The sequence below is a fragment of the Platalea leucorodia genome, assembly GCF_965183815.1.
Source record: "Platalea leucorodia genome assembly, chromosome: Z".
Taxonomy (NCBI): Eukaryota; Metazoa; Chordata; class Aves; order Pelecaniformes; family Threskiornithidae; genus Platalea; species Platalea leucorodia.
In genome coordinates, this window is record NC_138858.1 from 69400053 (window position 1) to 69413316 (window position 13264).

The following is a 13264-nucleotide window of genomic DNA, read 5'->3' on the forward strand; positions in this document are numbered from 1 at the left end:
AGGACCGTCTTCTTGTATCCTGTTAGATATTTGTACAAGCCAAACCATGAAAACAATTAAAGTTTTGTCAGGTTATCATTAAAAGTTTTGGCCTTAATTCTTATGTTCACTAAAGAAAAAAAAGCAGCCTGGAAAGCAGCCTGTAGCTCACATTGTGTGGGAGAAGATAGAGTACTGCACCCACTTACAAATAAGTTGTTGATTACTAAGTTGCCTACAACCAGAGGCAAGAGACTGGATTCAGTGGCCTAAGATTAAATTGTCCTGTTTGTGAAACTAGTCCTTGCAAATCCATGGGTGACTTTTTAAAAAAGTTTATATACATACACATACAAACACATGTAAATATAAACACATTCATACATGCTTTCTCGGGATGATTAAAAATTCTCATCCATTTTTTTCCCCTCATCTCATTCATCGAGACAGAGAATCAAGTTAATCTCCAAAACTAGACTAGGAAAAGAAAAGATGGTGCCATGCACCCCCCACCCTTCAAAACCAAGGGAGAGGTGGGTCATACATGAACTTCTAAGCTGCTGGTGCTTCAAAGTAGCTTCACAAGGCACCAGCTTCCCAATAAACTACAATTAGATTTATGGGGCAAGAATGAAGAAAAATTTCAACTCATTACTTTCACAACTAAAAAAATTACTCTTTTGCAGATCAATTCTGTCATCCAAAGGGAGAACGACAGAGATCCTTCAAAGAGAGTAAAGGCCAGCTATTATGGAGAAAATGCGTGATAGCAGTTCTCCATAAAGTAAAAAATTAAAAAGGTACAAAATTCATAAACTACAAATTTTAACTAGATGCTTTCTACAAAGGTTCAAAATTGCAGCCTAAATAAGCTGCATTATTTGCATTGTGCTCCTTCCTATAGATTTCAAACAACAAAGAATAAACTGGAGGTAAACTAAAGAGAAATCTGTGTGTCAATACCAATGAAGAAGCTATAAGAAGAAATTCCATCCTTGCAACAGTGAACTGGAGAAGTATTGACCAGTGCAGTCAATATGCAGATTCCACTGCTTAGTATTTCAGCACTCTGCAAATACATCTAGTCTAATTGCTAACAGCAAACCATACCAACTTGCAGAATCAAAATGATTTAAGAAAAAAAAAATTGTAAAGCTTAGTAAGCTTGATCATTTCATATATTCATATGTGTTAATTTACAACTCAAGGACAGTTTGTCATTTAAATGCATATAGAACCACTACTGTGCAGTCAAGATGACCCTGCAAATTTGCAAAAAAATTTTATAAGATTAACTGTGATATGTGATCTGCATGTGTATTTCACTATCTGTTAATATACAGTCAGTGAACTCAAAAAAGCTTTCTAGTTAAGAGCAGCCAATGGAGAAACACATGCAGTCTTTATGGCTATGAGGTACCAAGACACACAGAGCAGAACAGTTCCTCATTTTCATTTATGTTCCTTCACCACCATTGTAAGAGTTCATCACTCAAACATTAAAAAGCAGAAACAGAGAGTGGCTGGGGATCATCATCATAGACTTCACATGTGAACATGAACTGCTTTCCATGCAGAGGTCTCGTCTCAAGATGGACACCAGAATCTAACTAAAGCTCTCATCAACTCATAATGCTTGTAGTGATGTGCAAAAGGCTCACCTTATAGCCTCACAAAAAGCAACAAAGTAAAAAAACTCTCTTAGACAAGCCAACATGTGCCCAGACAGGTTCCTACTGAATTGGTGAACAGCTTAATCACACTGTGACATCACAGTGGATACAGTTACCTGGTTATTTCTTTTTTACTATGACAGAACAATTAAGAAAGACCTCTGTAAAAAGGACTTGAAACCTAATAGTGTCTAAAATACAACATTTCTGATCCAGTTTACCTACATAAGAAAAAGAAAAGCTGAGAATTCAAGAAAGCAAAACCCTGTCCAAGAGCAATTTTAAGCCTTTATGAATTGCTTGAAAGGGTGTCATTTTTCTGAATGACCTGAAAATGACTTTTGTGGAACCTCTCATCTGCTACCAGCTACAAACACGTCAAAGTATGTCAATGACACGCCAAGTAGTATGAAACCATAGTGAACAAATTACCTTTGCTTCTACCTTACTCATCTTCTAGTCAAATTGTTGCTATCTCCTCTACGCAGCCCTGTGCATATCTACATCTTCCTGTGCAGCCCTACATATCTTCTACAATCTCATATCTATGGTTAGTATTTCACATTCAGTGTGCTGCTTACCACAAATAAAGACATGGAGCAATCGGCCATTTTACTATTCACTCTTCTGTATTTGTTTTACCTTGCAAGTATCCACGCTCTCAAGAAGGTGCTTAACATGATATTGCTAGAACATTATTAGAAACACTGCTCTACATACCTTCCCCTGTTGCATTGAACAGTCCACACATCCCACCTGAATGTTTCCATGTTTTGCTCCAGGGATTATCTGTAATCTTTCAAAGTCAGTCCCCAGTACCACAATATCACATCCTGATGCGTATGCCTAAAAATGAAAAAAGAAACAAGAAGTAAAGCTTTAGCTATTTACAGCATATGTGTAAAGAATGAAACAGCATAGTCCACGTATCCTATCCATGTAGAACACTATAGACAGAAGTACAGACGTATTCGCAGAGATCAAACAGACGTCTATATTTTAAATCAAGCAATAGAAGTGGCAAATTACTCTTCCTCCATGCTTAGAAGTGCATCACAACACTTGCATAACAAGCAAACAGTGGTTCAAGATAGAAGAGGCAAAAAAGATGGAGTTATGAAAACATCTAAAAGAAAAGAAAAAGCATGAAGAACAAAGTTCATGCAAAGTAGGAAAAAGTAATATATTTTCCACACTGGAGAAAGAGGCATTTAAAAATAAATTTTTGAAAAGGGGGAATAGAACTGAAGAGCTAAAATGTTACAAAACATTCAGTAAAGGAAAAATTCAAAAGGGTAAGAGTATGAAGCTTAGTTATAGAGAAGCAAAGCTGTGCCTTCAGACTTGTTGAGTCTCCTGTGACTTGCATTCCATGGATTAATTTTATTTTCTCTTAAATTTATATTGTCACTAAGTAACTTGATACATCTAACACATTCACAGAGCCAGCTGATTGAGTATTGCAACGTGTGAGTCAAAATGTCTTCCTATCTTTATACAAGTTTTGTTAGAAACAGACCACAGATTAAAACAGAGAGAAAGATTAAACGCTGAAGAAACTTGAGGAAACAATAGTGAGCAGAATCATCCAATAAGCGTAAGAATATAGCATTCAAGGATGAAAGTGCTAGAACAAAGAATGCACATCCATTTAAAAGTCAGAGCCAGGAAGCCAGCAACAAAATTAAGACCACAAAAAAATAGTATTCTGTGAGAGAGCAAGAGGATGATAAAAGGGCCAAAAATGCCGTTTTAGTTGGCCAAAAGATTCAGGAGCAGACAGTCTCACAGAAACTGCAGATGGAAGATTTCCATATAGTGACATAAATGATCTTGTCTTACAACCAACCCTACTAATTTCTAGTATATTAACTAAAAACACTTTTGACTTGGAAAAAAGCAGAAAAATTGAATGCTAGATTTACAAATTTGAAATCTGATGATCATGTTTTCAGGTGCTTCATGTGAAAGAGTATTTTTAGCCCAGCCTGACCTAGACTATCATACCATTACATACATTAAAATAAATACATAAAATAAAAAATACGGAGATTTCAGTCCAAAAGACAGTTTTCCCCGCAAAGGGTTCCGTGATATTTCACAAAACAATCTTACCCACAAGACTGTGATCACCATTCTCAGCCAATATTCAGTTATTACTTTCCAACCAGCAGACCACAAGCCACCCTTAAAATAACCTGATAGTTGAAAATTCTGTCTAGTATGCTTCTGCAGACTAAATATAACCATATATTTATTTATGATCATTTATTATTGGTCAGGTTTTTGAGCTCCTTCCTGTCCTGTCCCTTCTTCAGCTTTAAGAGGTTCAAGAGGTGTAATTCCTCCTGTCAAGAGAGCAGCATTTATTACAAATTGACATATTAAACTGCAGGCTCCAAAGCAGTCTAATTTAAAACTCATTTCGGAAGAGGAGATTGAATACTATTTTTTTATTCAAATGTTAAAGTGATTATTTTGATATTGCAATGACATGAACTTTGGACCTGTTCCTGACAAAACTTTTCTTTAGTTAAAAACCATCTCACCTGGTGACTCACTGATTAAATCCTTGGTCCACCCAGCAAAGGTTATTCAGAAGTACCATACATAAAATTTTTCCCAAAGCCATTTTGTTAAATTTAGCATTCCATATGGAGGCAATTTTAAGAAAGAAAAAAAAAAAATGTGCCTCGCTTTAAAAAGATAACATGGCTTTATTAAAATGCCTTTAAAAGACTGAAGTCTCAACGACTGTATGAAGCCCACCTGCTCTTCTGTATGCCCCTCTAGGCCTCATCAGCACTTTATAGACTTACTAGATTTCTCCTATCTGGTTCCCTCCATTACTAGCTTCACAGGCAAGCCTGAGATCACATTGCTTCACAACATTACAATATTTCCACCATGGTGACCAAGAACTAGCATACATAGTAACACATACTGTTAGCAGTGATCCTGACGTTCATAAACTAACTATTTTAATGGGATCAAGAAGTCAACCAGTTTTAACATATAAAAAAATTCCTGAGTACACTTGGCATTTTGTACTGGAAGAACTCTAAAGTAACTATCAAACACTACTCACTGGAGTCTTTAGGAACTAGTATATTCATCAATGTATCAGGAACAAGGACTTAAAATAGTATCAGAGCTCAGGCTATCCCCTGATAACCCTGCCTGTGCTAGACAGCAGTAGCTCCAAGAGGTATACACATACCCTAGACTTCCCGTTTCTTGAAAATGTCTCCTTTATGAATATAAATTCTTGTCCAAGAGCTGTATCTCCTCCTCCTGTTTGCTATGTTTAAACATGGTTATCATTTTATGTTTAATACTTATTTCTTCTCTTCTTCTCCGGCTTAACCTCACTCCCATTTTTCTCCACCTCCTCCCCCTCCAGCAGCACAGGGGGACAAGGAATGCGTTGCGGACAGTTCATCACACATTGTCTCTGCCACTCCTTCCTCTTCAGGGGGAGGACTCCTCACGCTCTTCCCCTGCTCCAGCATGGGGTCCCTCCCACGGGACACAGTCCTCCACAAACTTCTCCAATGTGAGTCCTTCCCACAGGCTGCAGTTCTTCACAAACTGCTCCAGCGTGGGTCCCTTCCACGGGGTGCAGTCCTTCAGGAACAGACTGCTCCAGTGTGGGTTCCCCACAGGATCACAAGCCCTGCCAGCAAACCTGCTCCAGTGTGGGCTCCTTTCTCCATGAGTCCACAGGTCCTGCCAGGAGCCTGCTCCAGCATGGGCTTCCCACAGGGTCACCGCCTCCTTCAGGCATCCACCTGTTCCACTGCAGGGTCCTCCATGGGCTGCAGGTGGATACCTGCTCCAGCATTAACCTCCATGGGCTCCAGGGGGACAGCCTGCCTCATGATGGTCTTCACCACAGGCTGCAGGGGAATCTCTACTCTGGCACCTGGAACACCTCCTCCCCCTCCTTCTTCACTGACCTTGGTGTCTACAGGGCTGTTCCTCGCACATATTCTCACTCCTCTCTCTGGCTACAGTTGCATAGGTTTTTCTTTTTCCCCTCCTTCTTAAATATGACATCCCAGAGGCGCTACCACCATCGCTGATGGGCTTGGCCTTGGCCAGCGTTGGCTCTGTCTTGGAGCCGGCTGGCACTGGCTCTATCAGACACAGGGAAAGCTTCTAGCAGCTTCTCACAGAAGCCACCCCTGTAGCCCCCCCGCTACCAAAACCTTGCCACGCAAACCCAATACAGATGCCCTTTTAAAATCTTATTCTTGGAAGAAAAATATAGTCATTACATCCTTATGTTCTGGTAATTATCCACATTACCTGAAAAAAATTGACATTCGGGAAAAAAAGAATCACTTCTGACATCAGTCTATTCAGATGGATTAGATCATACTTGGTCCGATTGACTTCCCAATCCCCAATAAGCTGTAGAACCACTGACTAGCTCATAAGCCTGTAGAGCTGGTCTGTCCCCAAAGAGGCAGCAAGGGGGAAAAAAAAAAGCATCTTCAAGGAGCTTCCAAATATAACTACAGTCAAGCAGAAGGATGATGGCTTGAAGTTATTTTTGACGTTTAGTCAATGTTCGCCTGCAGGAGAACCACAATTTCAAAGACAAAAGGCAAGGGATGCAGAGGGGAAGGAAGCTATATATTTCAAAGAAAAAAAAAGTGTTTGAACAGACGGTAACTAAGCTGTTTGGCAAATGAAACTGCAACAGGCTCCCTTTTCTACTGTTGCCTACCATCCCAATCCCATTACACCTCACACTGACCAGACACTTTGGGAGGGAAGCTTGAGTGTTGCCCTCCTCTTAAGGTGTCCTTCCTTTGGTTCTTTGCTGTCCCCACTGCAACTCGTCCATTAGACAGTCTCTGTGCAGCGAGGTCATCTCCTCATACACACTCACTGGAACCTAGACTCCAGTTCTGAATGAGGTTTCTAAGCAGTAGTATCTTATTCCTATAAAGGCATTTCTCTAAACCAAGAGCACAAAACTAACTGCTGGACTAATTTATACTTATTTTTTTCACCTCAGAAAACTGTATGAGGTATTTTAGCATGGTATAATGGAAATGGGCACTCAGGAGTAAGCAATACTTTCTATACCCTAACAGCCTCTCAGATACAACAAAAATTAATTCTGCCTACCAGTCAACTTTATCTACTTTTTACTGCAAGACTTGTCCACAATAGTTCATGTCACCCATTTTCATTTTGACAGAAGCTACTGAGATTGCATTTTTACAAACTATAGAATCTAAGAAAAAAGGTAATTCAAGTGTTCTATTATGCGTAGGGCAAGAAGCAGTTTCAGAGTATAAGCATGTCTCATATCTATACTCTTGCCTACGTTACCTGGCCCTTGGTGAGGGACAAAACGCTGCCACAGTGTTCAACTAGGAAAGAATTCCTAAAAAATAATAAACAGCCAGAACGCCTTTTTAAAGCAAGCAGAGCCTCTACATCTGATTTTTGCAAGCCATAAGAGCCTTTCACCTTAAAAATGTCTTAGGATATTTACAAGAAAGTTATCTTTGCACAATGGGACAAGCAGATAATGTTGACATTATCATGTTCTTGGAATGTTTATTAAACAATGCTTTATTCTTCTGTTACACAAACAAGATAGAACTTGTTCATGCTGCATGTACATGGATTTCACTAGCTGTCAACATATCAAAACAAGCCTGAAATTAGGAAGTGAAAGATGTTTCAGGCCTGTGAAAATAAATGTGATTTTGCATGAAGTACCGGGTTTTCACACAATTTCTACTCATTCTTTTAATCATATGTCAGCTCTTATTTCTAAAATCATATTTCTTTGGAGAAGATTAACAGGTATTTTGACAATAACAGTGCTTTAAAAGCATGTTACTTTTAACAGAAAATAGTATAGACAATTATATGAACTATTCTAATTGCTTTCTAAAGTGAAAGCCTGATATATACAACTCTAAAAAAACAGAATAGTACTGGCAAATCAGACTACTTTCAAGAGAAGAAAAACAAATGAGCAGGAGTCCTGACCTCTTACACAGCACAGCACCTCTAAAGCAGTTATTTCCCTTATACTCAACCCTTTTTATGTATTTCTTCTATGTACCGACATACAAAGTTTTTGCTATAGTTTCTGCTACAGCTACATAAGGACTGACACATTATCTTGCACAACTTGTACAAACTATATTTAACCTACACCTCTTACATGAAGGGTACAAGTACACCTACCATAAATTGCCAGCTACTATGCACAGGTGAATGCAGTAGTATGTGTGTGCACACATACACATTTATAAAGTTTTATATAAACACATGCAAATGTATGTGGGATGAACAGACAGACTAGAAAGATAATGCAGAAGGCTGTGCTGAGTCCAAGGTCATACAGAACCACCTAGCCGAAGCAGACCAAGGGACCACGTTTAACCATTCACAGTAACTCACTTGGAAATGTTCTCTCCCCACTATAGCTATACTGGAAGCTTAGCAGTTCAACAACCCACACTATCTTTTGCTTCTTTTGTTTTGCAGCTGATTCAGTTACTGTGTCGGGGGTAATTCTCAACCCACATCAAGGCCATTTTTATCACTGATGGGTCTCGAGGGCTCTTATGTCCCTTGCCAATGAAATGAAGCAAGTCCCAAAGGTGAGGATGCCAGGGCTTACAATCACATTGACCGATTAAAAAGATTTTATTGGAATTCTGTAATAGCTGAATAATATTTCTATCGCATGTTTGAAAGTGGAAGTTTACAACAGGTACTTTTACAATCTTTACAACCATTTATACCTTAGAGAAGAGTCATTTCCCAGTTTGTTTTTTTTAAAAAAAAAAAAAAAAAGATCTACCAAGGAAAAGCATTGTAGACTAGGAACAAAAACTTATTACCAAAAAAAAGAAAAAAATCATCTTTGTTAATTACATCAGGTACCTGTTTCTTCTGCTTGACTGAACACATAAACATAATACATTCTCAGTCTGCAAGGGCTAAATACTGCTTATATGCAACACAAATAGGCACAGGTGGGAGGCGAGTATTTCCTTGTGTCTCACTTCTCCCATTTTCACACCTTCCTCATTGGTTCCTCTTCTAAGAAAAACTTACAATAAAGGTCATTCTTATGAAAAGACAAAAATTAAAGGCAAATGAATCTATTAACCAGGTAATACTGCAATAACATCTGTATTTTTCTCCTTTGCACAGAATGGTCAAAATCAAAAAGCACAGTCACCATGAAGCACGTGGTACCTTGTTCAATCACTCTATTAAAAAAAACCTCACCTGTGCAGATATAAATTTGCACTAGGCTTTTCAGCATGGTCTCCCACCCTCATTATTGTATCAAAACTTACACTACTCTAAGTATTACATTTAAATGTCCTGTTTTAAAAAAGATATTTCTTTCATTAAGATGAATTAAATGTAAGAAATACTCTTTCATCATCCTTGGGAAAAAAAAAAAACAACAACTTTCTAATCTATCAAAAGTATTTGAACTACTATACTTCTTTAAATGAGAAATTGATTGGATGTGCACTTAGAATCAAGTATCACTGCAACTGCACTTTTCATTGAAGTGTAAAGAGGTTTTATCCCTTTTTTTTTTTTTAGATTAATTCAGTCAAAAAGCCAATTAATTTATTAAGTTCAGAATAGGTTAACCGGAATCTGGGAAAAAAAAAGTATCAAAAATGTTTCCTTCCCTTTTCTAAATCACAATCAAGAAGCAGGTGTAAACAGTGTAACTTCTTGAGTGACTCTTATGACCAGTCAGTTAATTTTCTTGACCATAGATACACACGGAGTTCTAAATGCAAAGAAAACGTGAAGTATTTTCCAGACAAATAAGTACCAATTTTATTGAGCCACAGAAACTACATTTATTTATGAAAAAATCTTTACAAAGCTGGAAATCTTTATATCACAACCCAATATCTTTGGAAAATTCAGTGCGATCTTGATCAAACTACCCAAAAAACACATTTTCCAAGTGCTTTCCAACTTAACATTTTAAATTCACAGTTTTGTCTATCATACAAAGCAAGTCTCAAGTCCAGGATGAGTTTAACCACATACAGAGAGGAAATCTGTCCAGAAAAGATTCTGGATGCGTTGAAATAAACCATGTAATTTATCTTTTTTTTTTTTCCCAAATTTTTACCCCTACAAACAACTGCTTTTTTGTGACTTCTATTACCAGTCTTGGGACTTGTGCTTCTAAAGTTGCTATTTCCCATAGTGATTTTTTTCCCTTTTCTGATACTTGGAAAAAAACAAAGGAAAAACAATATTACAGAAGCAGAATTGAATAAGCAAAAATGCACAAAGCCAATCAATCACAAAAGGCGTATCAGTGCTGGTTACCCAATAACTTAAATACAACTTCAGTAATAACTAGTATAACAGTATCCTATGTGATGAACTTATTAAACAAATGGCTTTTGTACTCAAATATTTCAGATCTGAAAACAATAAAAGCAAGCTAAGGATGTAGTCCACTGTGGACAAGTACACGGTAAATAAAACAAATTTCAGGAGTAGCACACAGAGAGTAAACAGTTAAATACAGACTTCTGAGGGCCAAGTTCTCTCTCATTTAGTGTACCATACATTATTACTATCCACTCTCAGCAGATAAACAACAGGCATGCTTCTTATAATATCTTGATGCTTATGAGCCTTTTTCTATATATAAATAAAAGACATGCCAAAAACTCTTTATCAGTGCTCTGTCTAAGGAAGTTCAAGCTCCACTTGACACTTCACATCCTAAAAAAAGAAGGTCAGAACAAGAAACCTCCGCCGCCTGCACACCATTAGGACAAGCATCTCAAATACCTTTTTAGATCAGAACTGCACGTATTCAAAAAGGTGCATGCAATTCAGTGAGTACAGGCGCTTTTTACAAGTTTCACATCCAATTTTTCAGAGTTTAGGAGAAGAATCTGTTATTTTTAGCTTAAAACTGTTAACATTTTAGAAATTTTCACCTTAAATATTTAGTGCACCATATCAAACAATATTTTGGGCCATACTGTATCCAAAACAAACAAATAAAAAAATCAAGGTATTACAGACCAAGTTCTCTTATCAGACAAAGGTAACTCACCCCACCTGTACAGTACATAGCCCTCAAATATCAACTCCTGTGAGTTCTCAGTCACAAAACCTGGAAGCATAGAAGTTTGCTGAGACATGTTTTTTTTTTCCATTTCTAAGATAACATTCAACAGTATTTATACTTACTAATGTTTATATCATGACTTCAGATATGAGAAAACAACTGTTCATTTTTCTTGTTGGAGTTTCTACAGGTTAAGTCTACCATTTCTTTCCAAAAAGGCAGAAATTAGCTTCAGCACTTTTCACTTCTTAATCCTGCTGAGCAATCTCATGAACTTAACATAGCATTATAAAATGAGTAACAGCAACAAAAAAAACAAAAACCCTGAAGCAGCTGAGGATATTTCTGTTAGCAGTTTTAAATCTGAGGAAAAGAAATCCATTAAGAACCTTCTGGGGAAAAGGACAAAACAAAGCAAGATTAATGTGTCTATAGGAAACACTGTTACTGTATTTATGTCAAAATAGCTCTTGTAAAAAAGAGACCATAGAAACAGTTACTGATAACTGCACTTCCCCATCATTCCCTTCTCCCCAAAGAGAGATTCTTACTCTTCTTATCCACTGGGAAGCTCTAACACTTTTGATAAGTTAGGCCATAACAAGCAGCAAGCACTTCGGCGACACTGATAACTCAAACTGTTTGCCTCAAAAAAGAATGATATCAAAATGGGAAAGTTATGAGAACATACTTTGAAAGCTTACTAACATTCCTCTGTGAAGCAAACCTCCCTGTCTCCTACCAAGTGGCTTCCCACCACTGGTGGGTCTTTAACATTTTCAGATGTGTAAAATCGGAAAGTTTGACACAGTTGGAATTCAAAGTCCCAAATGCTGCAGTTTAAGAAGTCTTCCAATATGAACTTATTTACAGGATTCATTTTTTCAGAAGCAAGGACATCACCGGACAAGGCTGTAGATAAACGGACTTCGCAAAGCCAGCCTAACTCTGGGGAAGCAGCTCTAGGGCGCTTCGCTCTGAATGCTGACTGTACCCCACCTTCCCAGCACCGGCACTGCACCGCTGCCGCAGAGCAAAGCTGCAAGCGGCCAGCTGAATTTAACTGCGTACAGCAGATGGGACATTAGAAAATAAAGTTTCTTAATTCTTGCATTTCTATCTATCATTTCCCTATCAAACTCAAAACCACACTGTGCTGTAATTAGGGGTGGCCAGAAAAAGTAAGGTTAAAAACACTTAGATGTGGTGCACTGAGAAACTTTACTGCGTCTCATTTCATCCCTCTTCAGCCCAAAACGGAAGGCAGGAAGGGTATATTTCGGAGGGAGGGTGGGAAGAGAACCACAACACCAGAAGTCTGTTTACAAAACAAAACCGAAAGGGAGGAAAACAAACACTAATAAAAGGTTCTAGCCTTTACTAAACACTGCAAGCGTTTTTTTCTCCACTCTAAGTATAAACATCGGCAGGGACTTCAAAACTGGTTTTAAAACCTTAACACTAAGGCACGGTATTTCAAGATCTTCTTGCACGGCGACCATTAAGGATGCCAATTACACACCTGACGGAAGGCGAGTGCTGAAATTCCCCGCCACAGAACGCCCCACGTACCGGCTGCCGTTTATGTAATCTTTTACCGAAGCCACCATCTTCCCGCGTTAGCAAACCCCGCTAAGAGCCGCAGCTGCGCGCCGCCTCCGCCGGGCACCGCACTCGCCCCGCGCCCCGTCCATCCCGGCGCCGGCAGAGACGCCGCCCGGCCCGGCCCGGCCCGGCCCGGCCCGCCCACCCCAGGCGCTGCCCGCACCGCCGGCCTCGGGAACCGCCGCCGCCCCGGGAAAGTTTTGCACGTCTCTCCCCACCCCCCGGGCAGGTGTGCCGCAGGCCCTCCGGGGAAGCCCTCCCCCGGCGGCCGGCAGTGCCGCTACGGGCCGACGACGCTACCGGGGCCGGCGGCGGCGGCGGCCGCCGCGCCTGACGCAGCCGCTTTCGGCGCCGGGGAGCGCAGCGCGGGGGCCCGGGCCCGGCGGAGGCGCCCGGGCCCCGGCGGGGGACTGACCGTGAAGGGCTGGTCGTGCAGGCTCCCCACGGAGAAGCAGTTGTCCCCGGGGTTCACGGCCCCCGTCAGCACCTGGTGCAGGTTCATGGCGAGAGGAGGGCGCCGCCGGCCCGCCGGCCCCTGCCGCTCGGCCGCCCCTCGTCCCGCGGGCGGCGGCGGAGGCGGCGGCACATACTGCGGGGCGGAGCCTGGCCGGGCGGGCGGGGCGCGGAGGCGCTGCTCCCCCTGACACCGGCCTCGCCGCCTGCCCGCTGCCTGCCGCCGCCGCCGCTCCGCCCAGCCGCCGCACCGCGCCAGCTCTCGCGAGAGCCCGCCCCGGCGGCAGCACCCCGCTCCCCTGGGCCCGCCCCCGCCGCCCGGCCTCCGCGCACGCGCGCCGGCCGCCACGGGGGGCGGTGAGCGGGGGGCGAGCGGGCGCGTCCTGCCCGCGCCTGCGCGGCGGGGCCGGCGGGTCTCGCCTCAGCGCCTCGC

At 41.0% G+C, this 13264-nt stretch overlaps 1 protein-coding gene across 13 annotated transcripts in view; it reads right to left on the reverse strand.

Annotated features, from left to right (window-relative positions):
• The window catches only part of DMXL1 (Dmx like 1), an 83931-nt gene extending 70983 nt beyond the window's left edge, over positions 1-12948 (reverse strand). For 11 of the 13 annotated variants that reach the window (XM_082336746.1, XM_082336741.1, XM_082336734.1 and 8 more), the window contains exons 1-2: positions 12794-12948; positions 2373-2498 (exon numbers count right to left, since the gene is read on the reverse strand). In XM_082336746.1, the coding sequence (XP_082192872.1) occupies positions 2373-2498; positions 12794-12880 (213 nt within the window). In that variant the 5' untranslated portion in view covers positions 12881-12948. Of the gene's footprint in view, positions 1-2372; positions 2499-4872; positions 5185-12793 lie in introns of those variants that run through there. The other 2 variants (XM_082336742.1, XM_082336736.1) reach the window with 2 other exon arrangements.
• Positions 12949-13264: the final 316 nt, after the last annotated feature.